Source organism: Chiloscyllium plagiosum, unplaced genomic scaffold, assembly GCF_037043375.1.
Source record: "Chiloscyllium plagiosum isolate Xiang-an unplaced genomic scaffold, Cpla_swu_hap1 HiC_scaffold_53X, whole genome shotgun sequence".
Taxonomy (NCBI): Eukaryota; Metazoa; Chordata; class Chondrichthyes; order Orectolobiformes; family Hemiscylliidae; genus Chiloscyllium; species Chiloscyllium plagiosum.
The window spans coordinates 26,385,752-26,412,227 of NW_028270191.1; the positions used below are offsets into that span (position 1 = coordinate 26,385,752).

Below are 26,476 nucleotides of genomic sequence, written 5' to 3' on the forward strand. Positions count from 1 at the left end.
AATATAGTCAAAATATTGTTCATAATGTTTTGCAAATTTGCAACTTTATAGTACTTTGGTCTCTTATTAAGACTATTCCTTAGCTGCACTGTTCCATTGTACTGGAACTGTACCAATAGGTTAACTGGTATAGATGCAATAATTTACCAATGAAGTTTGGTTATAATTCTAAAAAGCACAGCTGGTCAGGCAGCATCCGAGGAGCAGGAGAGTTGTCATTTCAAACATAAGCTCTTCATCAGGAAGCTTATGCTCAAAATGTCGACTCTCTTGCTCCTCAGATGCTGCCTGACTTGCTGCGCATTTTCCAGCACCATACATTTTGACTCTGATCTGCAGTCCTCACTTTCTCCTTATAATTCTGAAAAACCCATGGAAGGAAATGTTAAAAAATATATTGTCAAACCTTTGGCACAGAAGAGTGTTCAAAATACAGATGTCAAATTGTGTATTGGATCAGAATACCTCAAGGCATTACAGTTGGATAGTGCCATATACAAAGTCCACTTGCTCATGACAAACTAGTTTCTTAAGACATCATATGTACAATCATAGAATCCCTACAGTGTGGAAGCAGGCCATTCAGCCCACATAGACCCTCAAAAAAGCATCCACCTGATCCCTGCGTTTCCCATTGCTAACCCACCTAGCCTGCACACTATAGGCAATTTAACATGGCCAACCCGCCTAACCTACACATCTTTGGACTGTGGGAGGAAACCAGAGCACCTGGGGGAAACCCACACAGACACAGAGAGAATGTGCAAACTCCACACATACAGACAGTCACCTGAGGGTGGAATTGAACCTAGGTCCCTGGCACTGTGAGAAAGCAGTGCTAACCACTGAGCCACCATGCCACATCCTCCCTGCTCAGCCTACTACAGCATTTGATTTGATTTATTTATTGTCACATGTATTTTTTTTACAAAATACAGTGAAAAATGTTGTCTGGTGTTGCCACTCTCCAGTGCCATCTTAAAACACAGAAAACATAAAACAAAACATAGAATATAAAGGAAGAATAGTAAAGAAATAAAGAAAAAGTCTTCAAATTTACAATGCTACTACATTCTTTCATGAACAATGGTAGAATTTCACAATAACAATGGATTTGTAGAGCAAACCAGAACAAGTACAGGTTGTTGCACTTCTATCATGTTGGACAGAGACTGTTCAAAATATGTTCCATCCTAAATCTCTCTGAACAGCAGAACAAAACAGATGGCAGGAAGCTTAAAAGCTTTGAAAGCATGTTCTGAGCCCCAAGTGAATCCTATGCATGAATATATTCAATACCAGGAACAAAGCAGAAAATTGTCCATTGGCCAATACATAAAGTCATTAACTCAGTCCATAGAAATCTGAATTTACACAATTAAAGGATGAGCTGATCAGAGACAGGATTACATTCAAGATACGTGATCCAAAAGTGAAAGCACACCTACAGAGAGCAAACAAACTTACACTCAGGAGAGCAGTTGACCTGTGCTGAAATGCTGAGGTTATGAATCAGCAGTTGGAGCAGATTTGTGCCAGAACAAATCAGGTCGATAAAATGTGGAGCTGGAAAAAGCACAGCAGGTCAGCAGCATCAGAACAGCAAGAGAGTCAATGTTTCGGACAGGACCCTTCATCAGGAAAGCTAATGGCATGCTGGCCTCATAGCAAGAGGATTTGTATCAGAGTAAGGATGTCTTGGTGAAACCACACCTTGAGTATTGTGTGCAGTTTTGATCTAGTCTGAGGAAGGAGATTCTTGCTATTGAGGGAGTCGAGCAAAGGTTCACCAGACTGATCCCTGGGATGGCAGGATTGACATATGAGGAAAGACTGGATTGACTGGGCTTGTACTCACTGGAATTTAGAAGAATGAGGGCATCTCATAGAAACATAAAATCCTGACAGGACTATACAGGTTAGATGTGGGAAGAATGTTCCCCATGTTGGGGAAGTTCAGAACTAGGGAGTCATTGTCTAAGAATAAGGTCTAAGCCATTCAGAACTGAGATAAGCAGGAATCTCTTCACTCAGAGAGTTGTGAACCTGTGGAAGTCTCTCCCACAGGAAGCTGTTGGGGCCAGTCCGTTAGATACATTCAAGAGGGAGCTGGCCATGGCCCTTGCAGCTAAAGAAGTCGAGGGGTACGGAGAGAAAGTGGGAATGGGATACGGAGATTGCATGATCAGCCATAATCATATTGAATGGTGGTGCAGGCTCGAAGGGCCAAATGGTCGACACGTGCACCTATTTTCTATGTTTCAAACTAGTTTAAACCCTCCTGGGTAGCTCTAGCAAATCTCTCTACCAGGAAATTGGCCCCTTTCAGGTGCAACCCATCCATCGTTTACAAGTCACTTGGCCCAGAAGAGATCCCCATGATCCAAAAATCTGAATCCCTGCCCCCTGGCACCAGCTCCTCAGCCATGCATTAATCTGCCTTTATCTCTTATTCCTGCTCTCACTAGCACGTGGCACCAGAGTAATCAGAGATTATTACCCTTGAGGTCCTGCTTTTTAACCTCCTGCCTAACTCCCAATATTCACTCTGCAGGACCTCACCCCCTTTTCCATCTATGTCATTAGTACCAATGTGTATGATGACTTAGAGTCATAGAGTCATAGAGATGTACAGCATGGAAACAGACCCTTTGGTCCAACCCGTCCATGCCGACCAGATATCCCAACCCAATCTAGTCCCACCTGCCAGCACGCGGCCCATATCCCTCCAAACCCTTCCTATTCATATACCCATCCAAATGCCTCTTAAATGTTGCAATTGTACCAGCCTCCACCACATCCTCTGGCAGCTCATTCCATACATGTACCACCCTCTGCGTGAAAAAGTTGCCCCTTAGGTCTCTTTTATATCTTTCCCATCTCATCCTAAACCTATGCCCTCTAGTTCTGGACTCCCTGACCCCAGGGAAAAGACTTTACCTATTTATCCTATCCATGCCCCTCATAATTTTGTAAACCTCTATAAGGTCACCCCTCAGCCTCTGACGCTCCAGGGAAAATAGCCCCAGCCTGTTCAGCCTCTCCCTGTAGCTCAGATCCTCCAACCCTGGCAACATCCTTGTAAATCTTTTCTGAACACTTTCAAGTTTCACAACATCTTTCCAATAGGAAGGAGACCAGAATTGCACGCAATATTCCAACAGTGGCCTAACCTATGTCCTGTACAGCCGCAACATGACCTCCCAACTCCTGTACTCAATATTCTGACCAATAAAGGAAAGCATACCAAACGCCTTCTTCACTATCCTATCTACCTGCGACTCCACTTTCAAGGAGCTATGAACCTGCACTCCAAGGTCTCTTTGTTCAGCAACACTCCCTGGGACCTTACCATTAAGTGTATAAGTCCTGCTAAGATTTGCTTTCCCAAAATGCAGCACTTCGCATTTATCTGAATTAAACTCCATCTGCCACTTCTCAGCCCATTGGCCCATCTGGTCAAGATTCTGTTGTAATCTGACGTAACCCTCTTCGCTGTCCACTACACCTCCAATTTTGGTGTCATCTGCAAACTTACTAACTGTACCTCTTATGGCTGCAAAAGCACCCCTTTGACAATGTACTGCAACCACTCTAGCATCAGGGAAGCAGCAGCAGTAGTTGTTGTCTATATGGAGTCAAGAGGGTGCTGGAAAAGCACAGCAAGTCAGTCAGGAATCATTCCTGATGAAGGGCTTTTGCCCGAAACGTCAATTTTCCTGCTCCTCAGATGTTGCCTGACCTGCTGTGCTTTTCTAGCACCACTCTAATCTTGATTCTGATCTCCAGCATCTGCTGTACTCACTTTCAACTAGTTGTCTGTATGGGGTTCAGCAAGGCATTCTACAACGTTCCGCATCGTAGACTGGTTAGCAAGGTTAGATCATATGGAATCCAGGGGGAGCTAGCCACCTGGATACAAAGTGTGGTGGTAGAGAGTTGTTTTTTGGACTGGAGGCCTGTGACCAGTGGATAGGTGCTGGGTCCACTGCTTTTCGTCATTTACCTAAATGATTTGGATATGAATATAGGAGGTTAGTAAGTTAGAAGATGGCACTAAAATTGTTGGTGTAGTGGACAGTGAAGAAGGTTATCTCAGAGTACAATGGGACCTTGATCAGATGGGCCAATAGGCCAAGGAGTGGCAGATGGAATTTAATTTAGAAAATTTGAGGTGTTACATTTTGGTAAGGCAAACCAGGGCAGAGTTTATACAGTTAGTGGTAGGGCCCTAGAAAGTGTTGCCAAACAAAAAGTCCTAGGGGTGCAGGAACATAGTTCTTTGAAAGTGGAGTCACAGATAGACAGGGTGGTGAAGAAGGCATTTGATATGCTTGCCTTCATTGGTCAGCACACTGAGTATAGGAGTTGGGATGTCAAGTTGCAGCTGTACTGGACATTAATAAGACCACTTTTAGAATACTGTGTTCAATTCTGCCTCCCTGCTATACAAAATATGTTGTTAAACTGGAAAGGGTTCAGAAAAGATTTACAAAGATGTTGCTGGGATTAGATGGTTTGAGTTATTGAGAGAGGCTGAATAGGCTGGGGCTTTTTTTTTCCTAGTGTGGAGGCTGACAGGTAACTTTATTGAGGTTTACAAAATCATGAGGGACATGGATAGAGTGAATAGCCAAGGTCTTTTCCCTGGGGTGGGGGAGTCCAGAACTAGAGGGCATAGGTTTAAGGTGAGAGGGGAACGATATAAAAGGGACCTAACGGGTAACTTTTTCATGCAGAGGGTGGTGTGTGCATGGAATGAATTGCCTGGGGATGTGATGGAGGCTGGTACAATTACAACATTTAAAAGGCATGTGGATGGTATACATGTACTTGTTTGAGAGGGGGATAGTCACAGGAGACTCCTGCACTACCTGCCTACCTCTTCTGGCAGTCATCCATCTACCTGACTGCCCCTGTGGTGTGACCACCTCCTTGAAGCTACTGTCTATCACACTCTCTGCCTCCTGTATAATCCTCAGCACATACAACTGTCACTCCAACTGGTCCATGTGGTCTGAGAGGTGCTGCAGACACAATCACCAGGGAAAGTCGACTGCTCCCTGATCTCCTACATCTGACAGAAGGATCATACAACTCCATTGACTGCCACCTCTGTCCCTTTAATAACTAGTGGACTTAAGGGAAGAAAAGGATCTTACACTTATCTTGTGGTTGCTCGCCCGCAACAAAGCCTGGTATTCACATAGGCCCGCTCGAAGATCTAACCAACAGCACTTGTCCACAAAGCAGCGCCTTGCAAAAATGGCTGGAACCAGATACAGCAATGCCTCCCTCCCTCACTTGCCTAAACTCACACACTTAGCTGAACTCCCAGTGATTACACATTCTAGCTAATCACACACTGAAAAGGCAGAGGCAGTAGTTAAAATCACCAAAGAAAATCAAGCAAATCCCACATAGATGTATCCAAGGCAATCCTCGACTAGAGAAATACACCGATTGAAGGCATGGAAAGTAGTCCAGTACAAAGACCAATGTCATGCCACACACAAACTACTCTTCCAATAGCAAAAAAAATCTACTGAAGCCAGAGTAGTAACAGGTGTGAGTGACAAAATCAAAGAGAAACAGCAGAAAGCAAAATTTCATTTCAACAAGACTGCTAAACCATTTTCAGAGTTGAGTATTGGAGAGCCAAATAGGGTATAAGCATTCAACACTCTCAACAATAGTCAACTCAAGTGGCAACTTGGGACCTGAGGAAGCAATTGTTAACTCAATTGTACATGGTGGAGGTTATTGACCAGAAATACAGTTGCAACCGTAGGTACATATGCCGAACAGCCAAAGTTATTCCTGAACTGCAGGTGGCTGAACAGGGACAAGTGAATGATTACCTACACCAAACACATATCAACAATCAGAACCAGAGGTCCAGAGGAACCCAGCAACAGGAACGGAACAACAGCTACCATAGCAACAACTCCTCCCTCGTGAAACAACATAATCCAGATGAGCAGTCAATGACAACAGCATTAAGAGACCAACACAATTTAAGGATCATACGCAATGCATGTGCATTGTCTGATGGAACTAACAAACTGCTAAATGAAAAATTAATTTATATAGTTGGTAACTTGGGTAACTAAGAATGTACATAATAATGCAGCCTTTTTTTTCTCTTTTGTATCAAAAGGGGAGTGTTTGGATTAAAATACAATTATGTACAAACGTCTGCCCTAATTTGCTGTAGTTGTGCACAGCACAGTGTCTAGCACTGCTGCCTCACAGCACCAGGGACCTGGGTTCGATTCTAGCCTTGGTGACTGTGTGGAGTTTGCATGTTCTCCCTGCGAGTGTGGGTTTTGTCTGGGTAATCTGGTTTCCTCCCATAGTCCAGAGATATGTAGGTTAGATGGATTGGGCATGATAAATTGCCCATAGTGTCTAGGAATGTGCTGGCTAGGTAGACTAGCTGTGGGAAATGTAGTGGGGTGGGTCTGTGTGGACTTGATGGGCTGAATGGCCTGCTTCCACATGATTAGGATTCTACGTTACCTGTACCATGAGGTTGTATCCTGTAGGCAGACATTTTAAGCTTCATTTCAATGAAGTCCTCGTATTGAATACTGCTGTACGTACATTTGAAACAGATTTACTGCTCACTCCAGATACTAGAAATGTCCTCATAGTTCAGCTGGAGGGTACCAAACTTGCCTGTTATTGGAACTCACCCAGAGGATTCCTTTTGACCAGGGCTGGCAAAACTGCTTTAACCAAAGTCTGCTGTCAATCATGGATAAAAATGGCAATTAAGTTAGTGCACAGGATGAAGCCAAGTATTTCACACAGAAAGGAATTAAAATGAAAAGGAATGAAAGATATTCATGGGACAGTCTTATACACTTCTATGTGTTTGAATTGCAATCTCTTATCTAAGAAAGGATACATTTGCTTTGGTGGGATGCAATGAAAGTTCACTAATTCCCCAAATAATAGAGTTTTCCCATAAAGAGATAAATGGAATAGGCCTCTATTCTCTGGTGTTTAGAAAAATTAGAAGTTATCTCTTGTTTCAAATGTTTCAAACTCTGGATGGGATTGATGCCGAGAAGCTGTTTCCCCTGGCTGGAGAGTCCAGAAATAGGAATAAACATTTCAGGTAAAGGGCTGAGCATTTCAGTCTGAGTTGAGCTAGTTCTTCAGTCAGAAGATTGTGAATCTTTGGAATTCTCTATTCCAGATGTCCATAGACAGCAAGTCAATTAATACACTCAAAGCTGAGACTGGTAGATGTTTGGACACACTAAATCAAGAGATATTGGGATAGGGTGGGAAGTTGAGATAGAAGATCATCCATGATCATATCAAATGACAAAGCAGACTCAAGGAGCCAAATAGCCTACTCTTGCTCCTATTACTTATTTCATGTAAGGGGTGAGGCAAATAGATCCTAAAAAGAAGGGAGAAGTTTCTGTGACTCTGTGCCACCACCAGGGGCCTGTGAGCAGACTACTGAAAAGCTATGAGAGGATAGTTTGCCATTTTCAACCAAGTTTTGTGTCATGTTATGACTGAACATTTCAAAGTTGTACCAAAAAACAATGGTGTCCTCTACTGGTGACAAAGTGTAAACTATTGTCAACTCTCCACCTGCCACACAACAATTGACAGATGAGAGTGATCCTGTACTTGTTTTTACTGATGAATATCCTCTTTTAATATTCTACAAGGAGGAAACAATTGTTGCAATTTAACTGAAAGGAGTGCTGCGTTCTTCTGCTAATGATTTTCAAGATTAAATTAACAAAGAAAAATTTGACAAGTCTCAAAAATCTGCACGTCAGATCTGCACTGGCTATAAATGTTGGGTGACCATAAATTACAATTATACATGTATTGCAAATATCTGGTACATAATTCATATTTTCTAGAATATAATGTTTGGCTTTCAGAGTTTAAGTTTTAATTGTGGAAAAATAGCATGTGGTTCAGAACCTGGCATAACAACTCTGATGTAAATGCGTATCAAACAAGCCTGGAATTAGCATATTTTAAAGGTAGCGTCAATTTTATGATGAAATCTGTTTCTTGCATTTTGTAAGAGTGTAATATTCAGAGGTACAGAGTTCCAAGAGTTAGCTGGCAACAGTAAATTCTGCCCCATGATAGAGACTTGTTGCAATCGATCGTTTTAACCCCATGCCTCCCGTCCTGGAAGTGTTTCATGGGAATAGTTTAGAGAAAGCTTTACTTTCCGTTTAAAAGGGTAGAGGGTGCTTTACTCTGTACTTAACCCCGTGCTGTCCAATCCCGGGAATATGTGATGGGACTATATTGAGGGAACTTACAGTTTAAAAGAGTCAAGGAAGCTTTAATTTCAGTTTTTAAAAACATGAGGAACATTTACTTGCTCTTCAAAACAGCAGAGGTAGCTTTACTCGCTTTCTAACTCTGTGCTGAACCTATCCTGAGAATGTTTGATGGGAACAGTGTCAAGGGAGCTTTACTTTCCGTTTAAAAGAGAGAGGGCTAGAACTTCAGCTTAAAAGAATAGAAGTTTTACTCTGTATCTAACCCCATGCTGTACCTGTCCTACGTGTGTTTGATGGAGAGTGTACAGGTAGCCTTACTCGCGTTTCTAACCCCGTGCTGTCCCTGTCTTGGGGAGTGTTTGATGGGGACAATGTAAAGGAAGCTTTATTCTGTATCTAACCCCGTGCTGTCCCCGTCCTGGGAGTGTTTGACGGGGGGGGGGGGGAGGGGGCAGTGTAGAGGAAGCCTTACTCTGTATCTAACCCTGTGCTGTCCCTGTCCTGGGATTGTTTGGTGCTAACACTGTATGCTCAAAGTTAAATTCTAGTTGCTGTGCCATAATGACAGAGATCAACACTGCTTAAAGCAAAAATTGACCAAAATGGATATAAAAATGAATTCTAACATGTAGCCGTAGAACAAAACCGATTATTGTAGTCATTGTGATCAACAATTTATAATTAAAAATACAGAAATATCACAAAAGAAATCATTTGTAGGAAATCAGATGTGTTTTGGTGAATTCAGCCTACAACTGGGTTTTGTGTCCCCCCCTACATTTGACAAGCTTATAAATTGTCCTCGCACCACAGTAATAATTACATACATTTCTTATTTGATGTGGAAGAGCTTAATATGTATGTAATATAGTACTTGTAGGACTTTCTATGTCCTGGTTTAAAAAGCTTTCCTGGATTCTGAATTAAGGATTCTGCTCCCTTTGAATCTTTCACACTTTGTCTATCCCAGTTAATAGTGGAGAATTTAACTTCCCTACTATTATTACCTTATTAATCTTTACGTCCTTCTGAGATCTGCCTTCACATCTGTCTTCTATCCCTGACAAGGCGACAGGTCCAATGCTGGAAAACAGGACAAGAGTGCTTGATGACTGACACAGACACAATGGAACAAGGGGATCCTTTCTGTGCTTTAAAACTCTATTTCACTGTTTGTGAGAAATTCCTAAGGCAGCAGGACGCAAATAGGACATAAGAATATGGGAATAGGTGTCAGCCATTCAGCCTCTTCAGCCTTCTCTGCCAGAGTGAGTTAGACACTATCTTTCCATGTGGTTTCAATTCAATTCAGAATGATGGGATGAAAATCTCTTCTTTGGCTGCTGCGGTTCCAAATGAATATAATTTCGAGCCAGTTCTTAAAATATAAAAGACCAAACCAAAGTAAGAATGTGGTACTCTGCGGACTCTGTTAATAAAAATATGAAGTAATTTAGCAAGACTTTATTGGTAATTCCTTGTTGCCCTGAGGAGGAGGATGTGGGCCTTCTTGTAGTGATTGTAATAAGGTCAGCCAGCTGGGCGTCACACTATATGACTCGGGGACATGATACTGGCATCTGTGGAGTTATTTCAGTGGTTATGAGATCAGCATGATCCTGAAGAAACTCACTTGCAACAATCATTTTTGAGCTGGGGTAAGCATTTTCTTAAATTATGCTCTTGTTTGGGAAGCTTGACTCATTCGATCCTGCTGTTGAAAACTGGGCCCAGTATTTGGGAAGAACGTATTTTTTTTCTGGACAAGTGACATTGCAGCAGGTAAAAAACAATGAGTAATTCTCTTGACAGCCCTAAAGCAGCAGTTTTTTCTGTCATCAGGAGCCTAACTTTCCCTGAGGTACCAGATACTAAAACCTTTCAAGAATCAACTGACATAGTTAAAGAATATTACAACTCCAAGCCTCCCCTAATTCTGAGATGCTATTGCTTTTACTCAGCAATTTGAGAACCAGGAGAATCTGTATTGGGGTTTTTGACAATGTTACGATGACTGGCAGAAGCCTGTGAATTTGGTTTCTTACTTAATGAGGTACTTAGAGACCATCTGGTAGGCTGGACTAAATATGTAACTATGCAAAAATGCCCATTAACTGAAGCTCAACTGGACTTCAAACAGGTGTGACAACTGGCTTTATCATTGGAAAATGCAGCAAGTGGAGCAAATGAGTTGCAGGGTATTCTGATGAAAGTGGACATCTTTGCCAGTCCGACAGAGCTTGGGGAACACCACTTGAGTACAGGTAATTGCATAGCCTCATTCAGGACATATCCTGAGCAGAGGGACTCTCGGTCAGCCCACAGCAAAACTCCAAAACAATGCAAGGGCTCAGCCAAATGGTTTAACATTTTCTTCAGGAACCTGGCTGGCAAGCCATTGTAGTTGCTGCTTATAGGAGTGAAACCTCCAACTGAGGACAAAGATGCAGGAGGCGGGCAGAACTCAGGTACATGGCAGTCTTTATTTAAGCAGTCACCAGATCATGCAGTGAGAGGGCCACAGACTCTCCTGAATCTGGCCTTGACATGAGGACGCAGTTGTCCTCTTAAACTTCAACTCAGATCAGAAGACAGGTCAATGATGCTCTCCTGATTTTCACAGTGGGATACAGTATTTTATACATTTTGTGTTACAATAATCACATACAAAGTAGTCACTGTGCCCTTCCTCTTATTCTATGCATCCAATCCTGTGAAACACCTAATCAATGATGAATGCTCCTACGGACATCCCTAGGTTCCCAAGATCTCACAATGTTTAACAAACATTGTAGTCAGCAGGCCTTGGGATCTTCCATGCATTCCAAAGCTCTTGGCTATACTCCTTTTGCACAAGTCCCAGTCTTGCTGATCTATAAGGACTACTTGAATTCTGTTATTCATTGTATTCATAGAGTCAAAGAGATGTACAGCATAGAAACAGACCCTTCGGTCCAACCCGTCCATGCCGACTAGTTATCCCAACCCAATCTAGTCCCACCTGCCAGCACCCGGCCCATATCCCTCCAAACCCTTCCTATTCACATACCCATCCAAATGCCTCTTAAATGTTGCAATTGTACCAGCCTCCACCACATCCTCTGGCAGCTCATTCCATACACGCACCACCCTCTGTATCAAATTCTGTTACTCTTACATTTTGGCACTGTCCTAATTATATATTAAAAAATACAAAAGATATTTGGTGCATCTTAACTGCTATAAGATTTGTAATATTAATTTCTATTATAAAGTTAGTTATTTGTAAAGTTTTATATCTACCCCTACAGTTAGCACTCTTTATCTAATGAGTTGCGAGCAATTTGTTTCTTACAGGGTACACCAGGCATTCCTTTAGTGATAAAGAAAAGCTTCACGAGACTAATTAACTTTCACATCTATTCAAATCGTTTCCCATAATGCTTTAATGATCTTTGCATTTTATTACATATGTGTATCTATAATTACATCGAAATCTGTCTCTGTGATTATCTGAATAATCTTTAACTAGAACCTATTTCTTATATTTGTGAATAACTTCAAAGAAACAACTAATTAATGCAGAATACCTTTATCTACTGTTTTTACAGCTACATGATGAGCTAGGCTGACTGTCTTCTGGGGTGATTTACACCCCTTTTCCTAACTAACTCTGTTCTGTCCTTGGATGTTTCTTATTAAACTGTTGGCATGGTGGCTCAGTGGTTAGCACTGCTGCTTCACAGTGCCAGGGACCCAGGTTTGATTCCCACCGCAGGTCTGTGTGGAGTTTGCACATTCTCCCCGTGTCTGTGTGGGTTTGCTCCAGGGGCTCTGGTTTTCTCCCACAATCCAAAGATGTGCAGGTTAGGTGAATTGACTGTGCTAAAGTTGCCCATATTGTTCAGGGATGTGTAGGTTAGGTGCATCAGTCAGGGATAAATGTAGGGGAATGGGTCTGGGTAGGTTACTCTTCGGAGGGTCAGTGTGGACTTGTTGGGCCAAAGGGCCTGTTTCCACACTGTAGGGATTCTATTATCTCTAACAAATCTACTTGCAGCTGTTGCTTGTGCAAGGCTCCCTTTTGCCTCGGAATAACACCTTCTCAAAGGTACCATTGTGTCTCACTTAAATGCTGGAGCAGGCTTTTAATTCTGTTTAACCTCTTGTCAACCATTTTGTGCAGGACCAGAGGGACAGCTTAGCTGCCAGCCATCTTGTGTCTCTCAAAAATGGACAACCCTAACATTGCTGGTATGTGGACTCAAGACAGTAAAAGAGTCCAACCATACGTAAATTGTATAGGATATCTCATAGGCCAGTATTCAGGAGGGTATCCAGGAAAGTTTATACCCTGGAAAGTCTACATACATCTGATTTGGAATTTAAATTGCTTAGCAACATTAAAATCAGAACTCATCAAGATAACATCTGGTTAAATGGTTATCCAATTCTAATGGGGGTCAATACCAGTGCGGCCATATCAGTGATTGCAGAACCAGTTTTTAATAAAATTTGCTTTGGACTCCGGCCCCCAACTTTCCACAAGACCTCAGCTAGGCTGAGAACCGATACCAGGGAACCTTTAAAGATTAAAGGTACAACTTCAGTTCTGGTCTCTTATGTGAAGCAGCTGATTCAGTTACCACTGATTATAGTAAAAGGCTCAGGCCCAAGCTTAATAGGGCGAAATTCATTGTGTAATTCACAAAGCAGAACTTGAGCCACACTGACTTGCAATTGCGTTTAGAAGAGGATTCCCAGAGTTTGCTACAATTAATACCCATGAAGGCTTGTACCAATATATGAGACTGCCATTTGGGGTATTGTCTGCATGTTCTATGTTTCAGCAAACAATGGAGGACATTTTACAAGGTCTACCTCAGGTCACCATTTACCTAGATGACATTCTGATAACAGGGAAAACCAATAAGGACAACTCAGAATTTGGATGTAGTCCTAAGGCATGTTTCCAAGGCAGGCATACACCTTAGAAGGGAAAAATGTGTTCCAGACCTCCAAGTGACCCAAGGATAAAAGCAAATTACTGCAGATGCTGGAATCTGAAACCAAAAGAGAAAATGCTGGAAAATCTCAGCAGGTCTGGCAGCATCTGTAAGGAGAGAAAAGAGCTGACATTTCAAGTCTAACTGACCCTTTGTCAAAGCTTTGACAAAGGGTCAGTTAGACTTGAAACATCAGCTCTTTTCTCTCCTTACAGATGCTGCCAGACCTGCTGAGATTTTCCAGCATTTTCTCTTTTGGCTCCAAGTGACCCACTTAGCTACAGAGTAAATAAGACTGGGTTACACCCATTAAAAGATAAAGTGAGGGTGCTCAAAGATTCTCTGGCTTGGAGGAGCTTAGATAATTACTTAGGTTGGTAAGTTATTATGGAAAGTACATACATAACCTGGCATCCATCCTGGTACCTTTGCATTATCTCCTAAAAAAGGTCAGCCTTGGAAATGGTCTCATAGATAGACAAACTCTAGCTTTCAATGAAGTAAAGAAACAGCTATCATCCTCAAAGGACATTATGATCCCAAGAAAGATCTAATATTGATGTGCGATGCCTCCATGTATGGTTTCAGGGTGGTATTAGTTCGTAGGTGGCCCAATGACAAGGGACACACAATAGCTTTTGCATTCAGGACTTTGGCTAATGCAGAGCATAAATATGCCCAAATAGGAAACGAAGGATTGGTGGTCATATCTGGAGCCAGGAGGTTCCACCAATACCTTTTATAGATGAACATTTGTGACAATCACAGACCACAAACCCCTACTTGGTCTGCTTAAAGAGTACAAGGCACTGTTGCCCATAGCTTCAGGCCACATTCAGCGGTGAGCTCTAATACTACGTGTGTATAATTACAAGTTAGAACACTGTCCAGGAGGCTAAGTAGCGAATACGGATGCATTGAGCCACCTCCCATTAGCAGATGCCCCAATGGAAGAAACAAAAGCCAAAACTGCCAGAAAAAGTCAGCAGGTTTGCCAGTGGAGAGAGATCAGTGTTAATGTTTTGGGTCCAGTGAATCTTCTTCAGAACACCCAATGGAAGAGTCTATAATGATATTAAATTTTCTGGACACACTCCCAGTCACAGTTAACAATATCAGACTTTGGACACAGAAAATTCCAGTCCTTTTTAAACTGAAACAACTCATATTAATGGGGGAAACCATGGAGCAATTACAACTAGAATTGAAACGTTTTTGGATCTGAAGAGATTAGCTCACAGTACAGGATGGAATATTATGGGGGCATGAGTAATTGTCCTGAACAAAGCTTGCCATCTAATACTGGTTAAATCCACCAAGACCATCCAGGGGTTTCCAAAGTGAAGATGTTGGCAAGACGTTATATCTGGTGACCAGGCTTGGATGCAGCCACAGCTGTGTTGGTGGGGCAGTGCCCAGAATATCAACAAGGACAAAAGTTAAAGCCAGCAGTTCCCCCACATCTATGGGAATGGCCGGGTAAAACTTGGACTCAGTTGCACATCAACTATGCAGGTCGTTTCATGGGTTCAGTGTTCTTAGTCATTGTAGATTCAAACTGGTTGGACTTGTGCATAGAGTCTATTCGTCAAAGACTGGAACAACAACAGAAAAACTGCATACATCTTCTGCAACACACGGAGTCACGGAAATGTTGGTCACAGATAATTCAACATACAAGGACAGCTCCATACCACCCAGCATTAAATAGCCTGGCAGAAAGAGCGTCCAAACTTTGAAGGTTGGATTGAAGAAACAGCTTACAGCCTCACTAGATACCAAGCAGTCATGGTTCTTTGATTATAGGACCACCCCACATGCAACTACAGGGATAGCATTGGAAAAGTTGTAATGGGTTGAAGACCAGGTTAAGTTTGATCTTCCCAGACCTGGGGGCAGGGGGAGGTGAGGTAGAAGAAGAGTCAAACAACATCTGGAAATCCAATCCTGGACCTAAGACTCCATCAGGCAAAAGAGAATTTTTGTACAGCGGACAAGGTTTGGTGTAAGAATCACAGAAATGGCCCTGCATGGGTAAGAGGCATGGTCAATGCAAGATCAGGACCAGTGACATCTAAAATTTGGGTGCGACAGTCCTGAATAAACATGCGGATCATTTGAAAACCGTAAATTTTTAAACATGTGGGAACAAAACAAGCTCTGTCCCTCAGAACTTTCAGAAGTGCTGCTGGAATCTGTGGATTAACTGTCTCCATCAAACATTGTCAAGTCCTCTGAATCAGAGATGGAGGTGACAGAAGTAGCCACCTTGACATCTTTGCCACCGGAAAAGAGTGAAATTCTATCAAGGCACTCCTGGCACAAGAAGCGAACTCCCATGTCTGTATCGGATGCCAGGTTGGAGGAACCTGACTCAGTGCTAAAACACCCCAGGATGCTCTCCAAGTAAAACAGACTGGCCTATATCCATACACTCAGAGGGGGAGGGATGTAGTGATTGTCACAAGATCAACCAGCTGGATCTCATAGAATAAGAGTTCCCTGATTCAGGCTGTTAATCTGGTTCAATCAGGGAACCCTGACAGACATAAAAAGGTTGAATGTCAGAGATACTGACACTATGGTGCTGACTCTGAGGCAATACTTTAGTAAAGGACTGTTCGTGTGTAAATAAAGGGTGATTTGCGGATTCCTGCCTCATTTGGAGTTATTTAACCTCTATTTGATACAGTTAAGAGAGAAACCATGTTGCTTCAGGCCTGGAGTCACATGTGAACCCAGACCCTCCTTCTGACTGCACAAAGGAAGCAGGAAATGGGGGATAGTCAGTGACAAAGTTGAAACAAGAGAGGCAGCGAGCACAAGAGTTTAGGAAGGACAGAAGCAGCAGGGAGGGTGAGGTGATGAGTTGGCAGAGTCCAGACTCTCTACTTCTCTCCTGAACCTTCCAACTCATCGCCTCCTATTGAGCACAGCTGGTTCTGTAAATCATCGTGTTGCTGGTCCACAAAGGATCCGTTTCAGCCAATGTGTGCAGCAGCATCTCTGCTGGGAGAAAATTCAATCAATCCCGAAAGTGCTCCTCTCCTCAAACAAATATTTGCTCCCACAGAACTCACAATACCTTAGAAACTACTCACTCGTTAGTAGCAAGTCAGACAAGCTCCTCAAATGGCAGCTCCCTTTCTCTAGCATCTCTGCTCCAGAACTCACTCTCATGCACTCTTGTTGGGGGGGCTTGTATGTTTCCTCTGATGCCTTGAGGACTTCACCCCTGCTGTTACCAACGAGGTCTCTCAATGTACTTCGTGCCCTCCATTTTAGTCATAGGCCAGGGATGCCCATGAGTCAGTGAAGATACTTGACATTTTTCAGGAATGCTTGAGTCCAGTCATCTACAGTTGCTGTACACTTAAGTGTAGGTATCCCTTCCTCCAAGTACAGACAATTTCAATATGACTCTGGCCTCAGACTCGCATGCAGGTTTGTTGTCCATGCTATGCGCAGGGCAATTTTTTTTTTCCCTCTTGTCTCCTTTAATTTTTTGTTGTTGTTGTTGTTATTGGCCAAGATGAATCTGCTGACTTTTTATCATTGGATCAAAGAGAGTTTTACAGCACAGAAAGAGGCAGCTTGGGCATTATATCTGCACCAACTGAAAAACAAGCCAGCTCTATCCTACCTTCCTGCACTCGGTCCATATCCTGGGAGGTTTTTGCTTTTACTGCCCTTCCTGGCAGTGAGTTCCACACCCCTACCACCGTCCAGGTGAAGAAGATTTTCCTCGTGTCTGCTCAAGTATTTTCAGCATTCACTTTAAATCTATGGCCCTAGTCACTGCCTCTCTGCTAAGGAAAACATTCTTTTTTTTTCACTTCCACTGTCTCCTGGCACCCTCACAATTTCACATATCTCAATCAAATCTCTCCTCAGCCTCCTCTGGTCCAAGGAGGACAGCTCCGGCCTATCCAATATTTCCTCATAGCTGCATTTTCCTAATCCTAGCACATCCTCATGAATCTCCTCTGACCCCTCTCCAGTACAATTTCATCATTTCTGTGACCAGAACTGCACACAATCAAAAACAGAGTAAAATAAAAAGATGCAGTCTTTACTAACTAATTTGTAATTATTCAAATAATTTACCTCTGTCCTACGGTGCTTCAAAAAAATGGAGACTACTTATTTCTGGAGAGAGAGGGAGAGAGAGAGAAAGAGAGAGAGATAGGCACAATTGCTTAGAGTAAAGTGTCATCTTCATACGGGAAAATAAAACCCTGGTTTTTAAAGGTATGTGTTGTATTCAGTTGCAAAATATCATGACAAAATATAGCATGTGGATCAGATTAATGCTAACAGCACAGGCTTCACACCCTAGTCCAGCTGAGGTAGACTCAGAATCTTCCTTCTTGTTCTACATGTAGTAAAAAACATGGCACTTTGCTGCAATTCAGTGAATACTTTTCAAAGGCCTCCCTTTGGGCAGAGAATTCAAGGTATAGTGGCCAGCCTATCCACAGAAATTGAAATAGGTGTCAGAGATATTGGCCACTATATCCATAGATTCCAGGTATCTGGACAATATATCCTCACACTCTTCTTCCTGTCAAGACTCCATTCCATTCTCCCAGTTTCAGTTTCTCCATCTCTGTTACATTTGTCCTGATGATGCCACCTTCCTGGGGCCTTAGACATGTCCACTTTTTTGCTCAACCAAGTATTTCCTGCCACTGTGGTTGACAGGACGCTCAGCCATGACTGACCCATTTCCTGCACTTCTGCTATCACCCCTTCTCTTCTGTCCTATAACACCGATCAGGTGTTCCGCACCCCCCACCTCAGGTCCTCACTTTCTACACCAACAGCATCTGCATCCAAAAAATCATGAGTCACTATTTCCACCACCTCAGTGAGATGCTGCCACCAGACACATATTTCCCTCCCCTTCCTTGTAAGCATTGTGCAGGGATTGTACCCTCCAGGACACTATGTTCCAGTCCTTCTCCACTCCTAATACCTCCCTATACCCATATGGCACCTTCCCATGCAATCACATAAGGTGCATCACTTGCCCACTTGCTTCTTCCTTCCTCACTGTCCAATGCTCCAGACACACCTTCCAGGTGAAAGCACTGATTTACCTGCACCTTATTCAATCTAGTTTGCTGTATTTGCTGCTCACAATATGATCTCCTCTATCCCGGGGAGACAAAACACAGCTTTGTGGATCACCTACAAGCTAGAAGATCGGCATCTCATTTTCTGCTTGGGGATCCTGAAGCCTTTAGGACTCAGTATCAAATTCAGTAATTCTAGAGCCTAACCACCTCCTTCCATGTACTTTACCCAGTCCCACACCCCAGGTCCTGTTATGACATGAGCTGCTTTCAGACAGCCAACCCATTTTCACCTACTTATGGTCCCCATTATCAGCATTTTGTTCTTCCCTTTGTCTATCTAACTTTTCTGTCTCTCTGTCTCCGATCTCTTTCCACCTATCCACTCACTCCTTCCTACCCCTGTCATCAGTATATATATCATCTTTTCCTAGCTACCATCAATTCTGGAAAAAGGGTCACTGATCTCAATGTTAGTTGTTTCTCCCTCCAATGATGCTGGCCAGACTTGCTGAATTTTCCCAGCAATATCTGTTTTTGTATCAGATCTGTAGTATCCACAGTTCGTTTTATCATGTACATGTCAGCCTGGGCTGGGTGTGAAGCACTGAATTAGAAGCTCTTGCGTGATACCTTTCGTGCTCCTGTTCCCCTCACACTAGAATAGATGCCAAGTGTCAATAATGTCATCACCGCTTTCACCATCCAGTCGTCAGCCCAGTGGCAAATCTAACTGATGTCAGCAATGACCAGACAGCCTGACAGAGTCGGGGCACCGCCTTCCAGGGAGCGACGTTTCTGTTTGGACGGGAGCCCTGTCGTTTTGGCCCCACCTACACTTGTAAAGTTTGCCTGCACCGCGTGTTCAACATTGATAGATGGAAGAGAGGAGGGAAATTGATTGACAGTCTGCGAGTGGGGGAGGAGGGGAAAAAACGGAGTTAGTGAAAGGGAAGAAGAAAGGAAGAGTTGACTAGGCAGATATATTAGAGAAAGAGGTTGAAGGATCACTATATTACCGAAGAGGGAAATGCGCTAGGTGTTAGTCAGGAATGCATCGTTTAAAATCACTACCTTGCTTCACAGCTGGAGCCTGTCACTTTCGAGTCGAAAATGTTTTGGGGAAACCCAACAGCTTTGTCAATCGACTGTGGACATGGCAACATTCCCCCAGGGGGCGAGCGACGAGAGGCGTGAGCGGTGCTGATAGAAATCCCCTCCTAAAAGCCTTGAAGTCCCCGGTGAAAAAAAATGAGAATGGAGACGTTCAGAAAGAACCGTGAGTAAAACACGCGCCACAGATCAACTCCAGTTTACTTCACAGCCACGTCGCAGATCTGTCCGCATATGTGAAGAGAAAGAGGCTGATTAACATTAATTTGACGTTCGATCTCCAGTCTTAATTTTTGTTGATACTAACAGGTCGAACCTATCTCACTCTTGTTCCTTTCGTGTACTTTATTTCGAAGCTTCGTGAATTTTAAAGTTTACATCGTAGATTAAAGACAAATAGATAATACTGAGTTGTCACAATCATTTCCTATTGACAATCTGAGTGGATTTGACTGGGTAAACAGTAGCTTTCTGAAGCTACCGAAGCAATGAAGTAAATTGAGTAAAACATTATGTGTTGTGTTGTGGCAGGTTAACCCGTGATTATAAAGAATGAACCAACAAGTGCTTCTGTGTTGTAGTGTCTCACCTTATTCAAAACACATCATAAATAGAAATGCATTCATATGGCGCACGGGACGGAAAAAATGTCCTGCTCAAAAATAATTAACCTTCTGTGAGCAGTTTTTCGCGTCATTTAATCTACAGGTTATAAACGTTTGAATTTACAATGACATAACAAACTGCAGTGGTTCAAGAAGGGAGCTCACGATCTTCTCCGCGGCAATTCGGAATGAGTATTCTCCCCCTCATTCTGTGAAGGAATAAAACAAATATGCAAGTTTTTGGTCAAAAAGTGTTGTTTGAGTAAGTCAGCTTTGTCACATTTGGCGGATGCAGTGTTAGCTCAGCTCTGGATACAGGTGACAAGCTGCCTGCAAGCAATATTCCGGCAACCCAACTCAGTGATGAAATATAAGTAAAATCCCTCTGGTCTATCCAGCCTGGTCAAAGCAAATGGATGCCATGTGCATCACAGTACACTCTCTACCAAGATTAATGTAATCTACTAGCAAAAAGCCAGACTATGGCAACACGACGCCTGGAGGAAGAGCGCCTCATCTTCCGCCTAGGAACCCTCCAACCACAAGGGATGAATGTAGATTTCTCCAGCTTCCTCATTTCCCCTCCCCCCACCTTATCTCAGTCCCAACCCTCGGACTCAGCACCGCCTTCTTGACCTGAAATCTTCTTCCTGACCTCTCCGCCCCCACCCCCTCTCCGGCCTATCACCCTCACCTTAAACTCCTTCCACCTATCTATTCCCAAAGCCCCTCCCCCAAGTCCCTCCTCCCTACCTTTTATCTCAGCCCGCTTAGCACACCCTCCTCATTCCTGAAGAAGGGCTTATGCCCGAAACGTCGATTCCTCTGCTCCTTGGATGCTGCCTGACCTGCTGCGCTTTTCCAGCAACACTTTTGTTTTAGCAAAAATGAATCCAATTAGGGGAAAATTAATTTCCAAACCTGATGGTAGTGTGCTCCACAGGGCCACTATTCTCTGGGAAAAGAATCATCTCCTCCTGACAACTAATTAACCTGATTCTGGACTTACAAACTTCAAATAGTGACCTCACACCTCACCCAACCTCCTTAGCCTATTTATTTGGAACAAACAGTTAATTGGAGCACAATTTACTCCCTTCATAATCTTTTTAGACAGTCTCTCTGAATTGAGGATAACCTGGCTTCACTCCAGTTCAATAGATTCTGAGATGGCTGAGTCCAATCATGCTTGACAGGCTCTGCCACATATGGGCAGGGAGTGATTAAAGAGTCAAGTAAATGGATTCTATGAATGTTTAAGTGCTCCGTCTGATATCTTCACTCGGCCTCTGTATTTCTGTCACAGTCTCTGATGGTATCGTACCTTCCGAAATGAGTCTTCTCCATTTTGGTTGGTGTAAAGCCAGGGTACTTTCATGAGTCAGTGGGGCATGTTTGGCCTCTTCAGGGAGGCTTTAAGGACATTTCTAAATTTCCACTGTCCTCTTGGGAGTCTCTATCTGCAACTGAGTTCCAAGTCAAGCATACGCTACATAGAATAGTGAGTCCTACAGCATGGAGATAGGCCTTTCAACCCAAACTGGTCCAGGCCAACCAAAATGTCCATCCACAGTAACCCCATTTCCCTGCACTTGGCCCATATCCTTCCAAACCTTTCCTATCCATGTATTTGTCCAAATGCTTTTGAAATGTTGTCAATGTACCTGCCTCAACCAATTCCACTTCCAAATGTGTACCACCCTCTATAAAAAGACAATGCCCCTCAGGTTCCCTTTTATTCTTTCCCCTCTTACCTTAAACTAATGTCCTCGAGCCCTTGATTCCCCAACCCTGGGAAAAAGACTGAGTGCACCCTCTCCATGCCTCTCATCATCTTACAGACTTTTATAAAATCTCCCCTCAGTCTCCTATGCTCGAAAGAAAAAAAGTCCCAGCTTGTCCAATCTCTCCCTATAACTCAGACCATCGAGTCCTGACAACATCCCTGTAAATTTCTTCTGCACTCTTTCCACTTTAATAACATCCTTCCTACAGCAAGGTGTCTAAAACTGAACACAATACTCCAAGTGCGGCTTCACCAACTTCCTGTACATTTGCAACACAACTTTCCAGCTTCTATACTCAAGTGCCCTGACTGAGGAAGGCCAATGTGCCAAAAGCCTTCTTCACTGCCCTGCCTACCTGTGACTCCACTTTTAGAGAACTGTGCATCTGAATTCCAAGGTCCCTCTGTTCCACTACACTCCTTACGACCTTACTATTCACCATGAAACTCCTACCTTGATTTGACTTTCCAAAATGCAACACCTCACACTTCAATATATTGAACTCCATTTGCCATTTCTCAGCCCACTTCCCCAGCTCAGCAAGTTCCTGCTGCAATTTCTGATGGCGTTCTTCACTGTCTATGATACCGCCTATTGTACTGTCATTTGCAAACTTACTAATCATGCCTTGTACATTCTCATCCAAATCATTGATATAGATAACAAACAGCAATGGGCCCAGCACCGACCCCTGAGGCACCCCTCTCATCACAGTCCAATAAGCATCCTTCCACTATTACCCTCTGCTTCCTACCATCAAGCCAATTGTGTATCCAATTTGCCAGCTCTCCCTGAATTCCATGAGATCTAACTTCCAGAGCAGCCTACCATGAGCAACCTTATCAAAGGCCTTACTGAAATCCACATAGACCACGTATACTGCCCTGTCATCATCAACCTTCCTGGTCACTTCATCAAAGAACTGTAACAAATTTGTGAGGCATGGTCTCTCATGCAAAAAGCCATGCTGACTACTCCTAATCAAGCCCTGTCTTTCCAAATGCATGTATATCGTATCCCTCAGAATCTTCTCAAGTAACTTACCTACCAGAGATGTTAGGCTTAAGGACATAACAAATAGGACCAGGAGGAAGACATTCAGCTCTGCCATTCAATAAGACCATTGCTGATTTTCTACTTTAACACAATTTTCCTGCACTTTTGCTGGGATAGGGACTCCAAAGTCTAATTTTAGACATACAAGCAACTTGTCCTGCCCAGCAGAGCTGGTTTTGAGAGATCAGCATCTCAATGCTGGACAGGTTAGTTTGGGAGAGGATGCTGCTGTTGAACCACCATTCTTGTCACTGGATTTGGAGGATCTTGTGAAGACAATACTGGTAGTACATTTGCAGTGTTTTGAGATGTCATTATCATTTGAACCTTGATGAGATACAACCCTTAATCTATGCTTCTTTAATCTGTAGAATTCCAGCATCATTCGCCAAAGTTAATAACTAAGATTGTAACTAATTACTCTTTGCCTTGGGCAGCTGAGTCACGGTTCTATTGTTACTCAGTGGGAAAAGAGATGTGAGGGCTGGTCATCAGTCACCTGATTGCTACATGTGCAACTGGCTCTTCTGAATGCAAATATTTGAAGATAATGGTGACCTTGATTGACTGCTGCCAACACTGTATATTAGTTTCCTGTTCGCTGCAGATGTCCTTGTAGTAGGTGGCAAAATTCTTCAAGTGGCTCTTGCTGACCCAGGACATGTGGATGAAGTTCCACTTGGTCATTAGGAAACATGGCAAGGACCAAAGATGTAGTTGGTGCCATTATGGTAAGCAACTTAGCTGTCTACTGATTGTCCTGCCATGTCTCCTTTCCTATTGTACCACTTCAATCCTAAAATACTGCATTTGGGGCACTTCCAAATCAACCCTCAGTGTAAGCTTTGATGTCAATTGTTCCCTGCCTCTACACTCTAATTGCTTGACCTCTTCTGAAAGTTGATATCAAAACAAATCTTTTTTAGGTGTCCTATCACCTGCATCTGCTCTACCATCGGCTTGTACATATTTAACTTCTGGTTCACTTTCCAGTGATTTAGTGGGCATTATATAATTGGGATGCTTAAACTCAAACTTGTAACTGTGAAATATAATTGTTCCCCAAAAAAGTTCACCATCTTTTCAGATAAATGTACATAAATATTTGTAACAAGAAATCTTCAATAAAAACATAGCACTAAAAATGTTCTATAAAAGGATCCAAGGTACATACTAAGTTCATTTAAAATGAGCTGTGCGAGGGGGTAGGTGCAGTCCTGTTGCAAAAGCTGAATACTCAATTAAATATTTTTGAATACTGTATATCTGTGGCATCAAGACAAGATGAAACTGTACTGACACTCTAGCACACAATGTAGCCAGAGGAACCACACAGATAAAGTTTGCCTACAGTTTGTGCCACTGCACCACCCCTTCATTCCCCCGCAATTGTACAGCCAACACAGATGGCCAGAAAATCTAAATTCAGTTTTCTCTAATGTAATCATACTGTACACCTCTTAGCCACCATCCTCTGATAGATGTCACATTCTCCTGTCACTGTAGCTGAAAAGACTTGGTAAAATGGCACAATATATTGTAGCGTCAACACAATGCGCTATGTAGTAGCAAGCACATTTCCTCTGCTCTGAGACATGCTGGAGGTTTTGCACTTCAGGTGTTCAAGGGAACGGAAACAGTGCAAAGCTGAGTTGTTCCCTGGATAGTTCTTGTGTATCTCCTAGCAACCTGTCCAGAATAGTAATAGCAAAGACCGAGAAACAAGATTCCATCCACTTATCTGATGTACAATCTGTCACTGATGACACGTAAAGCAAATCAAAGTGATGAATGAAGGTATATTGACTTAAATGCAATTTTTCCAAATGTCATGGTCCCAATACACTAAGGCTACTGACAACATTGATGGGAATGTTCCAGGAAGTATTGTCTCTCATATCATTGGAGTGGTGAGTCATTGTGATTCAAAGAATCTTTCAATGGAGAGGCTATTTGACTCATCATGCCTGTGCTGGCTCTTTGAAAAGAGACATCCAATATAGTCCTAGCCATTTCTTCTCCCCCGGAACTCTGTAAGTCAATCTCCTTCAAGTACTTATCCATTTTTCTTTAAAGTTCCAATGATATCTGATTTTACTACCCTTTCAGGTAGTGCTCCAGATCTTAAAAACCCTTTGTGTGAAGAAATTTCTCATAGCCTCTCTCATTTTTATGCAAATTATTTTAAATCTATGACTTCTAATTACCAACTCACTTATATACCAAATCCCCTCATGATTTTAAATATCTCTATTTAAATAAAAAGCACTTCTGCACACAAAAGATGGTAGGTAGAGGTTTGGAATTTTCTTCCACAAACTGAAGTTGATGCTAAATCAGTTGTTAGTTTTAAATATGGAAAAGATAACGTTTTGTTAAGCAAACGTATTAAGAGATATGGGCTAAAGACAAGCATTGGAGTTAAGCCATAGATCAATCATTCCATGGCAGGACCAGCTCGAGGGGCTGCTGGCCTACTTCTGTTTCTATGTTCCTAAAACATAATTTCAGCTGTACAGAGTCTTGGAAAGGAGTCCTTTGTTGAGTTCTTTCTGGGGTTTAATGATTCCTGCGAGCTGGCAGTGAGGTTATTTTGAGCATTTGTCAAAACTCTCATTTCTGATTTTACCAATATGCAAATGTGAATTGACTTTAGCAGTGTCAACTGTGATTCAGTGGTCAGCACTCTCACCTTGAGCCAAAAGATTGGATTCAAGCCTACACCTTGGACTTGAACCACAATACTGGAGATTTCCTTCAGATGCCTGTTTTACTGGCTCAGGTGAGTGCTAATGATCCCATGAACAAATTAGAACAATTAAAAAAATGTTCTTTGAGTGTCTTCCAGTATCTTAGACAATATTCTTTCAATGGGTCTTACTTGTGGAACCTTGCTGCGTGCAAAATGACTTCCATAGTTACCTAAGAAATCAGTTCCGATGTAGTCATTTATTGTACTGAAATGCTTTGGCATGCTTCTGAGTTGTTATAAGGCGCTGTGTAAATGCAAGAGTTTGCCTTATTAAAAGGTGTGAAAGTAAATCGGACCAATTGATTTAAGAGATTGCTTCCTCGAGCTACTTTTCTCCCATCATCTTTCTGCCACAGTCATAACCCTTTCCACAATGAATACCTCTTTAACAGTAAAAAAAATACAATAATACACATATATGGTATTGTTCCGGTACGATCCTGTATATTAGCTATATCTGTTACTCATTCATAGCTGACATCTTGAGGACTTAAACAAAACAAATATATTTTCTCATGAAAAATCTTAACTCATTGTTCCTCTCGTATTCTTGGCTGAAAGGACAGGATGACCTGTTTCTTGACCTTCAGGTATGTTGCTTCTGAACAATCCTGTATCAATTCACATATGATTGTCTCCCAATCTCTCCTGACAAATGGACTTGCAGGCTGCTTTTCACCTCAAAGCATTCTTTTCTGTGAGTATGCATACAGGCTGAACAGGCTGGGTCTGTTTTCCCTGGAGCATCGGAGGCTGAGGGGTTACCTTATAGAGGTTTACAAAATTATGAGGGGCATGGATAGGATAAATAGACAAAGTCT

At 42.5% G+C, this 26,476-nt stretch overlaps 1 protein-coding gene across 1 annotated transcript in view; it reads left to right on the top strand.

The window, feature by feature from the left end:
* The first annotated feature begins 19,272 nt into the window (after positions 1-19,272).
* LOC122543211 (glutaminase liver isoform, mitochondrial-like) overlaps positions 19,273-26,476 on the top strand; it is a 62,863-nt gene continuing 55,659 nt past the window's right edge. Inside the window, exon 1 of the mRNA XM_043681684.2 lies at positions 19,273-19,621. Within this exon, the coding sequence (XP_043537619.2) occupies positions 19,395-19,621 (227 nt within the window). The 5' untranslated portion in view covers positions 19,273-19,394. The remainder of the gene's footprint in view (positions 19,622-26,476) is intronic.